The following is a 14,362-nucleotide window of genomic DNA, read 5'->3' on the forward strand; positions in this document are numbered from 1 at the left end:
GTGATACAACCTGACTAGCTCTGCACGAATCAAGATTTTGTTCACACACACACATACACACACACACACACACATTGCTTAGTCTAAACTGAGTCGTCCATCGAGAGGGAAATGACTAAGAGAATGACCATAACCTGGGGTAAGTGATGTTAAGATGGCCTTGAACGCCTCCCAACAAGACAGAAAGAAGACCGTGAGCTTAAGGCTCTTTAAATGAGAAAAAAAAATGCAATGCACTTTACCGAAAAAGCTCATTAGCCATGCTTGGACAATGTCACTTAAAAAGAGCCCTTGACAACATTAATGGTCAGTGAATAAAATATGTGCACCTGTGTAATTTCAGGCCTTGGTGCTTTTGGGCTTTCAGCGCCAACAGAGAACTAGTTTATCATTAAAAAGCATTGTAAGGAAAGTGACATTGAATTGACATTGAGTTTTCATTCTGAATTGTTTTGACACTGGTCTGTTCAGCAGTGATTAGCTGGGTTTTAAATGGCTGTCAAAAATAACTAGCATGGAGAACTAGCACAACCGCATTGAAACTAAAGGATAATTACCTAACGGTGACATCTGTGACTGATATGTCGTCAAAAAAAAAAAGCAAGTGGTTAATCTGTAACTGCTTAGGCTAACAGTTAAAAGTAATCCATAAGGGGCGTCTGGGTAGCATAGCGGTCTATTCTGTTGCCTGCCAACACAGGGATCTCTGGCTCGAATCCCTGTGTTACCTCCAGCTTGGTCGGGCGTCCCTTCAGGCACAGTTGGCCATGTCTGCGGGTGGGAAGCCGGAAGTGGGCATGTGTCCTGGTCGCTGCACTAGCGCCTCCTCCGGCCAGTCGGGGCACCTGTTCGGGGGGGAGGGGGAACTGGGGGGAATAGCGTGATCCTCCCACGTGCTATGTTCCCCTGGCAAAACTCTTCACTGTCAGGTGAAAAGAAGCGGTTGGCAACTCCACATGTATCGGAGGAGGCATGTGGTAGTCTGACCCCCTCCCTGGATTGGCAGAGGGGTTGGAGCAGCGACCGGGATGGCTCAAAAGAGTGGGGTAATTGGCCAAGTACAACTGGGGAGAAAAATGGGCAAAAGAAAAAAAATCCATAAATGTGCTGCTGTTCTGTTATAGCACCAATAATGTTGCTATAACAGAACATCAGCACAGTTAGCAATACGGTGATAATAACATCTTCCCGTGGTTGTGGTTAATACTACCCAAACCTAGGAGAGGTTTTGATCTTAACCCTTCTGATGTTCAGGACAAATCTTCCCCCTTGTGCATTTGGAGAAAAAAATGATGATAGATAATTCTTCAGTAAAGCCCACAATTTTGAATAGTTAATGATTTAGGGTCGGCATGATAAGCCTGAAGAATGGTGACTCTCACGCCACCATAGTTCAAAAGATTTGGATGAAATCTGTTGCAGCTAAAGGTTCTCACTGAATAATTTGTTTACTGCAACCTCTCGCATATGTCATATGAGTTCTAAACCTTCTACAATTTCGGTTTATTTGCTTATTATGTGGTTATGTTCTGGATTTGGGAAGTTTATTAATGTGTTTGAGCCCAGCAAAGGGCCCGATATACCGATCAGCCAAAACATTAAAACCATCTGCCCAATATTGTGTAGGCCCCCCTTGTGTCACCAAAACAGCTCTGACTAATCAAGGCATGGACTCCACACGTTAGCAGCAGATACTTTAAGGGGGGCATGGTGGCCCAGTGGTTAGCACTGTTGCCTCACAGCAAGAAGGTCCTGAGTTCGAACCCCAGGCCGTCCCAGGTCTTTTCTGTGTGGAGTTTGCATGTTCTCCCTGTGTCTGCGTGGGTTTCGTCCGGGTGGTCCGTTTTCCTCCCACCATCAAAAAGACATGCATGTTAGGTTAATGCCTGTCTGTACCTCTGACTAAAGCAATGGAGAGAAGAACTGGAGTTGGCCCCCGGGTGCTGCAGCTACCCACTGCTCCTATGCAATAGGATGGGTTATATGCAGAGAACAAGTTCATTGTAAGAATATAATTAATTAAAAGAATACAATGACAAAATAAAGTGGCTTTCTTCTTTCTCCTTTAAGTCCTGTAAGATGCGAGGTGGGGCTTCTATGGATCGGACTTGTTTTTCCAGCACATCCCACAGATCCTCGATTAGACTGAGATATGGGGGAATTGGAGGCCAAGGCAATACCTTGAACTCTTTGTCATGTTCCTCAAACCATTCCTGCGGAAAGAGGCCACTGCCATTAGGGACTACCCTTGCCAGGAAGGGGTGTACCTGGTCTGAAACAATGTTTAGGTAGATGGTACATGTCAAAGTAACATCCACATGAATGCCAGGACCCAAGGTTTTCCAGCAGAACATTGCCCAGAGCATCAGACTGCCTACACCGGCTTGCCTTATTCCCATAGTGCATCCTGGTGTCGTCTCTTCCCTAGGTAAATGACACACACAGCCCGAGCCATCCACATGATGTAAAAGAAGATATGATCCATCAGAATAGGCTACCTTCTTCCATTTGCTCTATAGTCCAGTTCTGACACTAACATGCCCATTATAGGCTCTTTCAGCAGTGGACAGGGGTCATCATGGGCACTCTGGTGATCTACACCTATGCAGCCCCATACACAGCAAGCTGTGATGCACTGTATGTTCTGACGCCTATCTATTATAGCCAGCATTAACTTTTTCAGCAATTTGAGCTACAGTAGCTCTTCCTTGGGATCGGACCAGATGGGCTAGCCTTCACTCCCCACACACATCAGTGAGTCTTGGGCGCCCATGACCCTGTCACTGGTTCACCAGTTGTCCTTACTTGGACCACATTTGGTAGGTACTGACCACTGCATACCGGGAACACCCCACAAGACCTGCCGTTTTGGAGATGCTCTGACTGAGTCATTTGGCCATCACGATTTGGCCCTTGTCAAAGTCGCTCAGATCCTTACGCTTGCCCATTTTTCCTGCTTCCAACATATCAACTTCAAGAACTGACGGTTCACTTGCTGCCTGCTATTCAATTAGCTGTTAGTGATTTTAATGTTTTGGCTAATCAGTGTATGGCCCTATGTTTTCCTTTTTTTTAATAACTGGAAAATACTTCAAATCTATTACATCCTACATACCTTTTTATGTGTAGGCTTTGTTAGCATATTTTTCATTGAAAGAGTGAGTGTCCAAGTTTTATTTACTCATTTTGTTGAGAGCCCTACCTGATTATAAACTTCAGATTTTTTTGCAGATACCAGAGGGCTTTGCAGATGGTTCTTGCAAGAGGAAGATTCAACTATGATCAAACTCTCACAACCAAAACTGAAACTCCCAAACTGCAGCACATGCAAACTTTCAATGTTCAAAGGAACATCAGAAAAAAATGACACAGCGGCAACTGGAGTGACTTTTTACACAGAACACAGCAGAAAGGAAATCCCTGTCGAATGAAAAACTTAGCTCTTTCTTCCTGAGTCATATTTGATCTCACCCCCATGTTTTCCTACTTTCCCAACTCCTTTTTAAGCTGTCATGTTGCCAACTCATCCAAAAAAGAAAATCTGAGCAAGATGCATGTCAGATATGTGTGCCTGCCACCGAGAGTTGCTTGAAATACCTCTAACTTCCCACCACCTAGCTGCTGCTATCATTCACGTGAGGCAGTTTGCTCCTTTAACGTTACCGTCAAGGCTGTGAGGGTGGTAAGACAAAGTGATAGTCAACTAGGTGGCAGAAGAATGGTGTTTGTTGTCAGCATGGGAAAAGTGAGAGGACAGGTTTTAGGCTATGTGGATAGAGAGGCCGAGTGAAAGTGTAACAGAAAAATTATGAGAGCAAAGATGGGGAATTGACTGGAATGTTTACGCCGACCCATGTCAATAATCCTTCTCCTTTTTTTTTTTGATTTTCCCCCTTTTTCTCCCCAATTGTATCCGGCCAATTACCCCAATCTTCCGAGCCATCCCAGTCACTGCTCCACCCCCTCTGGCAATCCGGGGAGGGCTGCAGACAACCACATGCCTCCTCTGATACATGTGGAGTCACCAGCCGCTTCTTTTCACCTGACAGTGAGGAGTTTCACCAGGGGGACGTACCGCATGGGAGGATCACGCTATTCCCCCCCAGTTCCCCCTCCCCTCTTAACAGGCGCTCCAACTGACCAGAGGAGGCGCAAGTGCAGAGACCAGGACAGATGCCCACATCCAGCTTCCCACCCGCAGACATGGCCAATTGTGTCTGAACGGACACCCAACCAAGCTGGAGGTAACACAGGGATTCCAACTGGTGATCTACATGTTGGTAGGCAATAGAATAGACCGCTACGCTACCCAGATGCCCCAATAATCCTTCTCCTTGACCAACCAGAGACAAATGGTGCAGTTTTACCATACCCTAAATAAATCCCACTTCCCCTCAGGAAGTTGTCATCCTGCTATCATGAAACATTTACTGGCCTTTCATTATGATTTACTGTATCGTAAAATTTACCAATGCATCAAAAGGTACCGAATCCTCAGATCCTCCAGTCGTGCCTTGACCTCTCACAAACAATAGGCACTCCAAAAGTCATCGCCCAGCAATATACTCTGCTACTATTCTGAGGCACCTTTAATGAATATGACTCATACTCAGTAATGGAAATGCACACTGCCTATGATAGAGGAAAAAAAGAGACAGCACTTGACACCCTGAAAATTCTTAAGACCCAATTACAGAGATGGGACTGTGATGTTTAGACAGGGCCAGAAAAAGATCACATGTGAGTCACTCGTGTTAATGAGAGAAGGACACAATTCTTGTGACGTTTTTAATGAAATATCTACATTACAACAGATTAAGTTAGAAAAGAAACCACCTGGGCGTCCGGGAAGTGTAGCAATCTATTTCGTTGCCTACCAACATGGGGATCTTTGGTTCGAATCCCTGTGTTACCTCTGGCTTGGTCGGGCATCCCTACAGACACAATTGCCCATGTCTGCGGGTGGGAAGCTGGATGTGGGTATGTGTCCTGGTCACCGCACTAGTGCCTCCTTTGGTCAGACAGGGCGCCTGTTCGGGAGGGGGGGGACTGGAGAGAATAGTGTCATCCTCCCACGCACTACGTCCACCTGGTGAAACACCTTACTGTCAGGCGAAAAGAAGCGGCTGGCGACTCCACATGTATCGGAGGAGACATGTGGTATTCTGCAGCCCTCCCCGGATCGGCAGAGGGGGTGGAACAGCGACCCGGACAGCTCAGAAGAGTGGGATAATTGGTCAAGTACAATAGGGGAGAAAAAAGGGAGAAAAATTAAAAAAGAAAAAGAAAAGAAAAGAAAAGAAAAGAAAAGAAAAGAAACCACCTACACAGAGATAGTGGGAGGGAGACAGTGAGAGAAAGAGAAATCAATGATGATTTCCTCATACAAGAGCTGAAAGCACCTTTCACTCCTCTCTCTTTTTATCCTATCCCCCTTGTGTTTCCTTATCCTCTTCTTCTTGGTTCCCTTATTTAGAACTGGCATTTGTGACACAAACGGAATTTATTTTTCTAATTTTGTTGGCATTAGTACTGCAAGAATATTTGTCTTTGCAATACATATGTCCTTCTGCCCTTTATGTTTCCCCTCTCCTCTCAGTTACTTTTCCTCTCCTCCCCACTTCGGGCTCCCTTTGCTTTGCTTACCCCCTCCTGGTCTTTGTCAGAAAGTAGGATTTATAGTGTAAATATAAAGCTATTTGGAAAAATGCACGATATGTTTCTTTCCACTATTATCGAAATTTGAAGTAATATGGGCTCTCATTAAAGACATTCATATCCATGGTGGAAAGATAAAGTTGTCAGACTGCTCAGATGTGCAACACCAATGTCCTGATTACATTGCAAATTCAAATTATTGCAATTCAAATTTCAGTTCAATCTCTGGAGGTACTTATTTTTGCCTAAAAAAAAGACATGCATGTTGTGCTGTCTGTGACCCTGACCAAGCCAATAGAAAGACATAACTGGAGGTGGTCCCTGGATGCTGCACGGCGGCTGCCCACTGCTCCTAGCTACACAGCTAGGATGGGTTAAATGCAGAGTTAATTTTCTTGTATGTACGTACAAATGACAAATAAAGTGTATTCTATTCTATTCTATGATCCATCCACCTTACTTTGATATGCTGCACTGATTTGTGTGTCCCCTCAAAGTGCATGTTCATCTACAGTGCATTGCCCAATTCATGCTGATAGGATTAGCAGCATCTCAGTGGCTTGCCAAAGGACATGTATGTGGCAGATGCTTGTTGTCATTGGGAACTTATCTTGTTTTTTTCTGACTGAGCACTATGCTACCCTGTCTCTAGCTAGAAAAAAATGTTCCTTTAAAATATGCTCCCTACATTTCCCACTAACTGTTTTCTTTTTTTAACTATACTATCAGTAGTGTTGCATCAAGCATTTTTTCAATGATTTTATTGAAGGCAAGATGCTGTCATTGATAGTAGTGGCCGAGGTTATTGCAATTTATAGCCTATAGTTGTCCTTCTGGCTAATAATGAATACGACTCTATTTCTCAGCAAAAAGCAACCCTACATATCAGCAAACATGTCACGTATACAAATGGGACTCGCCCAGCACCACCACATTACTACCGGCCTATTAGTTACTCCAATAGAGTAGACTGGGCTTACTAAATGCTTTGTAAAGGGCATTTTAATAGTCAAGGAGGGGATCGTTTCTCACCCAGATGTTCCCATCAAAGCATCATTGTTTACAAAATCCATCAGAGTATTTTCTTGAAATATGTAGCAAAACTGAAAGCTGCTTTCTTGAGATGATAAAATTCAAAACCACTCAGTGCCAAAATGTGATTTTACCCTCAATGCACAGGTAAGAATAATAATTTAAAAAATAGCTCATGCATTGGTGATATACTGGGAAATGTTAAAGTAGAACTGCTTTTGATGATTTAGTCATTGTGAAGCTGGCATTGACCCCTCTTGTAGGATAAGAAAAAATATTTACAAATGATTCACATTAAAAGGAAATTTTCAAGAGGGCATTGGAAATTCCAACCCACTGTTCCTGCCCCACCTTCATAGCAACACAGATGTGATCTCACGCTTACAGACACACACCATGCTTAGTCTTCACCCACGCACATGTGCATATAACCTGTTGACAGTGCCATCTTGGTGATATCTCATGACATGCTGTGTTTCCTGGCTGTATTTCTACTTTTTTGCCTGTCACATTTCATTATGCTCACACACAAAGCATATGTAACTGTGTGACTTTGCTTGTGTGTGTGTGTGTGTGTGTGTGTGTGTGTGTGTGTGTGTGTGTGTGTGTGTGTGTGTGTGAGAGAGAGAGAGAGTGTGTGTGTGTGTGTGTGTGTGTGTGTGTGTGTGTGTGTGTGTGTTTTCATGGCAGAGGGGCATCTCAAGAAGTGCCCCCGATGCACAGCTCAGTCCCTAGTGTTTGATTGTCTCTGACAGGGTAGTGACTCCTTCTTTGGCTGATGTATGATTGGCAGTCTGACACAATTTCATCCAATATATCCCCATTTACTCAGATTCCTCTGGCGGCAACCCCATCAGCATTTCTCTGTCTCTTTCCGTATATCAGGATGACTTGCTGGTGGGTTTGGCTTGTTGGCTGTTTTCCTGCTATTTTCTCCATTTGTTTATCTGTCTGGCTATTTGGACATCACTCCAACTATCTCTCTATCTTTCTCTTTTCCCAGTATGCAGTGTCTTCACTAGGCACTCGGCATTCTCACAACAAATGATTGTGTAGCAGTGCTTGTGTGGATACAAACAAGAAATACAACAGATGCTATTGAGAGAGAGAGGGCTAGAGAGATACTGAAAAAGACACCTCTCAGGAAAAGGAAATATTAGTTGCATACTATCATGCCCACACTTAATTAATGTCTCTCATTTCATTCCCTCCCATCTTCATTGTGATGAGAAACAAGCATTCATGTTTACTTTAACGTTTGCAATAAAAGTGCAAATTAGTCAGCACAGTGAGCCAGAGTACCCTACACGACATATTGTACTACCAGGAAGACAAGCAAATTTTTGTACATCACCATCATAGTAACCCTGTTATAAAGGAGACCAGTGTATAAATGCAGTGCATTAATGAAAATGATAGATTTCATAATCAATACAAAATGTAATAAAGTAATGGTGAAGTAATTAATTCGGTATTTGATTCAGCAATTCATTCTCTTCTCTTTTTTGCAGGACTGTACTGACATTAATTGATTCACATGCTTTCACTTTGACAGTCAAGCTGAACAATGTTGTGTCACTCAGAGATGATCCCTGAGGAGGGTTCTAGTAATTAGCGGACAAATATATGGACACCGGTCTATGTAGCATGTTAACACTGCAGAGAAAAGGGAGCCATACTTTTTCAGTATCGATCAATAAAGACGGGTGTCCTAAGGGTGTCTATGGCACCTTGGAACTAATATGATATTAATGAGTCAGGGCAGTAAAGAACACTGCAGGATTTTGAAAGGTTACTGACTGTTACTGGCTGATTACATTGATGTGAGAGGTTTAATAATGGCTGTCTTAAGTAGGTTTTTAGTCACCACCAGTTATACTCTGATAAAGAACACATAGGGTTGAGCGGTCAATGATTGAACCAAAAGTAGTCAATGAGGGCATTGAGTGTCAATGTGAACTCATGATTAACTGTTGTGGATGTGTGTGTGTGTGTGTGTGTGCGTGTGTGTGTGTGTGTGTGTGTGTGTGTGTGTGTGTGTGTGTATGTGTTTACTGAGAAGGTTTGACAGTTGAAATATACAGAGGGTGTGTAGGGAGTATAGTGCAGTGATGGATTCCAGACAGTGACCGAGGCAGTGAGATGGGGGGACACCTCAGGGAGGAAGGAAAAGGCGGGGTAATGGGTAGAAGCGTACCTATCGAAGTCTCCATTGCAGAGGGCTCTGACTGGAATGGCGAAAGACTGCCACACCGGATTCAATGTGTTTTTCACAACCTCTGTTTTATGGCAGATAGTAAACCTGACGGAGAGGAGGTGGAGGTTAGAGGAGAAAGCATATGTGAGAGAAAGGGGAAAGAGAGAGAGAGAGAGAGAGAGAGAGAGAGAGAGAGAGAGAGAGAGAGAGAGAGAGAGAGAGAGAGAGAGAGAGAGAGAGAGAGAGAGAGAGAGAGAGAGAGAGAGAGAGAGAGAGAGAGATAAAGAGAGACAGAACGAGGCTGACAAAAATTGTTGATTGCGAAAAGGACAGGTAATAGAGAATCATAGTATACGATGGAGAGGACAGTGGGTGTGTTGAAACGATAGAAGCCAGGAGAGAGATAATTTCTAAGCAAATAATGAAAATAGGTTATATTACAACAATAGTGCGGTTTCCTCATTTGTTTACTGGCCTGTGACCAAGTTTTAGCCCTCAGGGTATTTTTCAACTGTTTGGTCTTATGTCAGAAAACCTTCGTTTCAACCACAATTGTGAGAGTGATTTGCATATGGCTCAATCTCATACTTGACACCTTTTGCCAGAGCACATGCGCACCTATACATCACCAAATATCCCCAAGTGTCTTCTTAAAATGCAACAATGCATATCCCATCTTTTTATCCAAAGCTAGGGATTACTTGTATTCCACTAAGCTCCTCCAGTCATATAAAACCCTGTTAGTCCTTTAGCCACAGTGCACACTAATTTGGACCCATCTCAGGGCCCAACAGCAGCCACTTATTGCGTATCTGTGGGGATCCATTTCCCACGCAGTTACACTTTGAAAAGCAAAACAAAAAAGCCTGAGAAAAGCCAGGAAACAGCAAATGAAGCACTTGCTAAAGCTTCTCTGGCTAAATTGAGCTGATGCTGCCACAACTGCACTGTCCCGGGGGAGACCAGAGAGCACTCTGGGTTGGTGTGAGAAGAGGAGAAGGTGTTTTTTTTTTTTTGTGGCTTGCTGAAGCCCCTGACAGTGTTGTTCTCACTAATGGAAATTGCATTTTTTTTCTGTCTATATGTTTTCTTACACTAATTGCTTCTATATCCCATATGCTTTACTGGAGTCAGGTATTTAAGACACTGTCATGGGGGTTGTGGTTGTGCTGTTATCAAGAAGTCTGCCTATGTACGTAGTCCATTTAGGGGTGTATGGCCCAGTGAGAGTGAATTTAAGTATTACAAATCTTGTTTTTAGTGCCACACTTTCATCTGAGGTGGGGCTGGCATGGTCTTGGACCCCCATAAGAGAAAACAGTTCTCCTGAATACAGTTTTGAAGACACCAAAACTCATGCAACATGCCTCTTTGAGATCTTTTCAAGCAGTTCCCTCTCTCCGCACCACAGCAAGTCTGTAGAGACTCACCCTCTCTGTCCCGAGTGCTCTCATCCCACATCCCAACGGACAGATGGAGTCCAATAAAATTTTATGCACAAATCATCTGATGACGTTAAGTGAATTCAAATGACTTTTTGGGCAGCCAATACTTTCCTAATAGAAAAGTTGGAAACAGGCGCATGACCGGAGTGGTCCATCTCTCCATGCTACCCTTGTAAGTACATCTTCACCAGCTAAGTAAGCGTTGTACACAAATTTCTCAGGTGATTTAGGTTTTCACTTGATTTTCTGTAACTACTGCCCCCACTACATTTTAACTTTAAAGCCCAGCTATCGTTTTTTTTCTTTTTTTTTCCTTATAGAGATGAATTAGAGTGTGTTCTCTTCCAGGTCCATGAGTTGCTTTGCATCTAAAAAAAATAACCTCATGGCCCAGAACTGATTATGCATTGTATTATGTTTGCTAATTGAATATAATTCATCCTAACTTCTAAAGCAGCCAGTAATACCTCATCTTGCTAGGGCTAGTGAGGCCTTTGGCAACACAGTTAAATAAAGTGTCTTTTCTGATACCAGTCACCCCAATTCAGTAGATTGTGTGTATCCCCTGATGGATCCTAAGTCAATAGTCTGTCTGTTAGCAGCCACAGCCTGCAGCTTCCTTCAGAAAATGTGGAATATGAAGACAGAATCACATCAAACACTCACGTTCCATCTTCATTGCTTCTGTAGAAGACCATGAAAGGGTCCGACTTGCCGAAGAAGTCCTTCTTATCCAACTTGTTGGCACAGAACTGCATAGTGGCGCTGTCCTGAGGATATGGAAGGAGGAGATATGGGGGGAGAGAGGGGGGGTGCATTTCATGATGAAAGAATGGATGATGAAAATATAGACCGTCTTTCTTCCCTTTCCCTACCCATTTTTCATAGAGGAATTTGTGCTGTCATTATGAGAACAAATAAGCCACCCTGGGAGTAAAACACACGTACACACATAGGCTGCAGTAATTTCTTTGGCAAACTGGCTACCCTGATCAACAATCTTCTCAGTCTACCAGCCAGCTCAGCCATGTTACAATCCACCTGCTGCACCATTTGCCCTACCTATATGAAAATCTTTTTGCTCATGTTTTTATCTTGGGTGAATGTGGAGATGGCTCTTGTCTTGTTCATATTTTATATCATGTCATTTTCTTTATGCATATGACGGTCCAATTTACAGAACTTATAACCACCATTTAAAACCCAGTTCATGATGCATGACTGTCACTTACGTGCAAGGATCTTGCATATATACTATATAAGTATAGACTAAGTGCTATTGTTTTGCATGGGATGTCTGATTGCATACACGAGAATTATGTGTGTTTCAATGCACAAAAGCAGAAAGACTTTGCAACTTTGATCAGATAAAAACAAAAATCAAATGGAAGTTGTCTAATTCTTCTAAAAACTCAATCACTTATCAGTGTGGTTGCATCCATGTGTGTATGTGACATAAGAAGGAAATCAGTGTGAGAGAAACTACATAGACAGAAACAGCAACAGACAAAGCGAAAGCAAGAGATAGATGGCAGAAAGAGAAAAAGTAGATCTCAGTAAAGTTTTCCTGCCATCAACTTAGCAAAAACTAACGTTTAAGTTGCAGTGTGCTCCAAAAATGGTTTTAGCTTTAATGTATGGCACTTTGTTCAGCACTGGTTGTTCTTAAATATGCTTTATTAATTGACTTGACTTGACAAAACTCAACCAGTAAGGGCAGTTTCTGCATGAAGCTTCATGGTGCGAGTATTTCTTGTGGTTTTTAGCGGTTGCTTTGTTTGTTATTTTGGTGAAACAATAAGCCGTGTGCCGATGTTCCCATTTACAACCCCAAACAGCACTCTAAAACCCATTCACACATGCTTCCCAACTCAGTTTTACGTGTCAGGCACACGTGTGAATGTAGGCCAGAGCCAAAGTTCCTCAAAAGTCCTATCAGCAATTTGCTAATTTGCGACCTACTAACCTGTTTTTTTTATCCCCCCCCTTTTTTTATCCCCAATTGTATCCACCCAATTATCCCACTCTTCCGAGCCATCCCAGTCGCTGCTCCACCCCCTCTGCCGATCCGGGGAGGGCTGCAGACTACCACATGCCTCCTCCAATACATGTGGAGTCACCAGCCGCTTCTTTTCACCTGACAGCGAGGAGATTCGCCAGGGGGACACAGCGCATGGGAGGATCATGCTATTCCCAGTTCTCCCTCCCCCCGACCAGGCGCCCCGACCGACCAGAGGAGGCACTAATGTTGCGACCAGGACACATACCCATCTGGCTTCTCACCCGCAGACACGGCCAATTGTGTCTGTAGAGACGCCCAACCAAGCCGGAGGCAACACGGGGATTCAAACTGGCGATCCCTGTGTTGGTATGCAATGGAATAGACTGCTACGCTACCCGGATGCCCACGACCTACTAACCTTTACAAAAACATTACCAAATGATGATAGTGTGACCAAAAGCCATCAGATTGCTGAATTAAGACGCTTTTACCAGAGTGTGAAAAAAAAATCACAAGGAATGTATTTGCAGCTCATTCATGACAGTCTCAAGTTTAACATTTATTTATTTGACATGAAGGGCATATTTAAATATGCATGGAAAATGGACCAACCAAGAAATAAGAGAGCAGCGTCCAGATAGCATAGCGGTCTATTCCATTGCCTACCAACATGGGGATCGGTGTTTCAAATTCCTCTGTTACCTCCGGCTTGGTCAGGCATCCCTACAGACACAATCGGCCATGTCTGCGGGTGGGAAGCTAGATGTGGGTATGTGTCCTGGTCACTGCACTAGCGCCTCCTCTGGTCGGTTGGGCGCCTGTTCGGGGGGAGGGGGAAGTGGGGGGGGATAGCGTGATCCTCCCACACACTACGTCTCCCTGGCGAAACTCTTCACTGTCAGGTGAAAAGAAGTGGTTGGTGATTTCACATGTATCAGAGGAAGTATGTGGTAGTCTGCAGCCCTCCCTGGATCGGCAGAGGGGGTGGAGCAGCGGTCGGGACGGCTCGAAAGAGTCGGGTAATTGGTTGGATACAATTGGGGGGAAAAAGGGAGGAAAAAATGTTTAAAAAAGGAAAAAAAAGAAATACGAGCACCACGTTCAGTCTGAGCAGAGGATGAAATCGATATGCAACAATGTTGCACTTGCACAGTCGTACGAAAAACTGAGAATGCCAAAATAGCAAATACATTAATAAATAAATCAAAACAACATTGGAATCACAAAGTTGTAGTTTGTGATATTAAAAAGCATCCTACATGTGCGGGGAATGAGACAGAATGCAATGTCATGCCGTGTCATGTGTGAACAAGTGTAAATATTAGGGATAGAAGCTTTCTGTACGTGTGAACAGGGATAACTGCCAGTGGGGCCGGAAAAAAATAATTTCAACAGTGTTACGTAATATATGTTTGGAAATGGGTTTAGTAGTTTGGGCAGGCAGTCAGTTCACTTCACCACTCTGCTGTGTTGGCTGAGGCTGGGCCGGTGTGGCAGAGGCCATGGTGCAGTCAGACACCAACTGGAAAAGAGGACTGCTGCATATTGTAATGTCAAACAATTTGAACCTTCTCAAGTACAGTCTTGATGCATGCTCAATAATCCAGGTAAGAGAATCAAAGAAGGTTGAATCAGTTCATCTGGATACAATGATTATGGACAGATACGTTTCATCACTCAACTAAGTGACCTCTTCAGTCTGAAGATGTCACTTTCTAGATGTTTGAAGATGTCTACGCTGTATCCAGATGAACTGATTCAACCTTCTTTGAACGTCTCAAGGAGAATGGTCTTTTTCCCCCGCTCTTGTGTTGTGCTTTACGTGTCGTTGGACCAGTTTAGATGTCACAAACTGTGGGTCCCTCAATCAATTTGAGAGTGAAAAGGACTCTAAAAACTATATATATATATATATATATATATATATATATATATATATATATATATATATATATATATATATATATATATATATATATATATATAAATGTAAGATAAAACAAAACAAGTAGAAGCAGTACTGGTGGC

The 14,362-nt window shown here is 43.3% G+C and overlaps 1 protein-coding gene across 3 annotated transcripts in view; it reads right to left on the reverse strand.

The window, feature by feature from the left end:
- cpne5b (copine Vb) overlaps positions 1-14,362 on the reverse strand; it is a 273,515-nt gene that overhangs the window by 67,629 nt on the left and 191,524 nt on the right. For all 3 annotated transcript variants that reach the window (XM_056272953.1, XM_056272955.1, XM_056272954.1), the window contains 2 exons: positions 10,999-11,102; positions 8,888-8,992 (listed from right to left, as the gene is read on the reverse strand). In XM_056272953.1, coding sequence (XP_056128928.1) covers positions 8,888-8,992; positions 10,999-11,102 — 209 coding nt within the window. The remainder of the gene's footprint in view (positions 1-8,887; positions 8,993-10,998; positions 11,103-14,362) is intronic.

Source organism: Lampris incognitus, chromosome 2, assembly GCF_029633865.1.
Source record: "Lampris incognitus isolate fLamInc1 chromosome 2, fLamInc1.hap2, whole genome shotgun sequence".
NCBI lineage: Eukaryota > Metazoa > Chordata > Actinopteri > Lampriformes > Lampridae > Lampris > Lampris incognitus.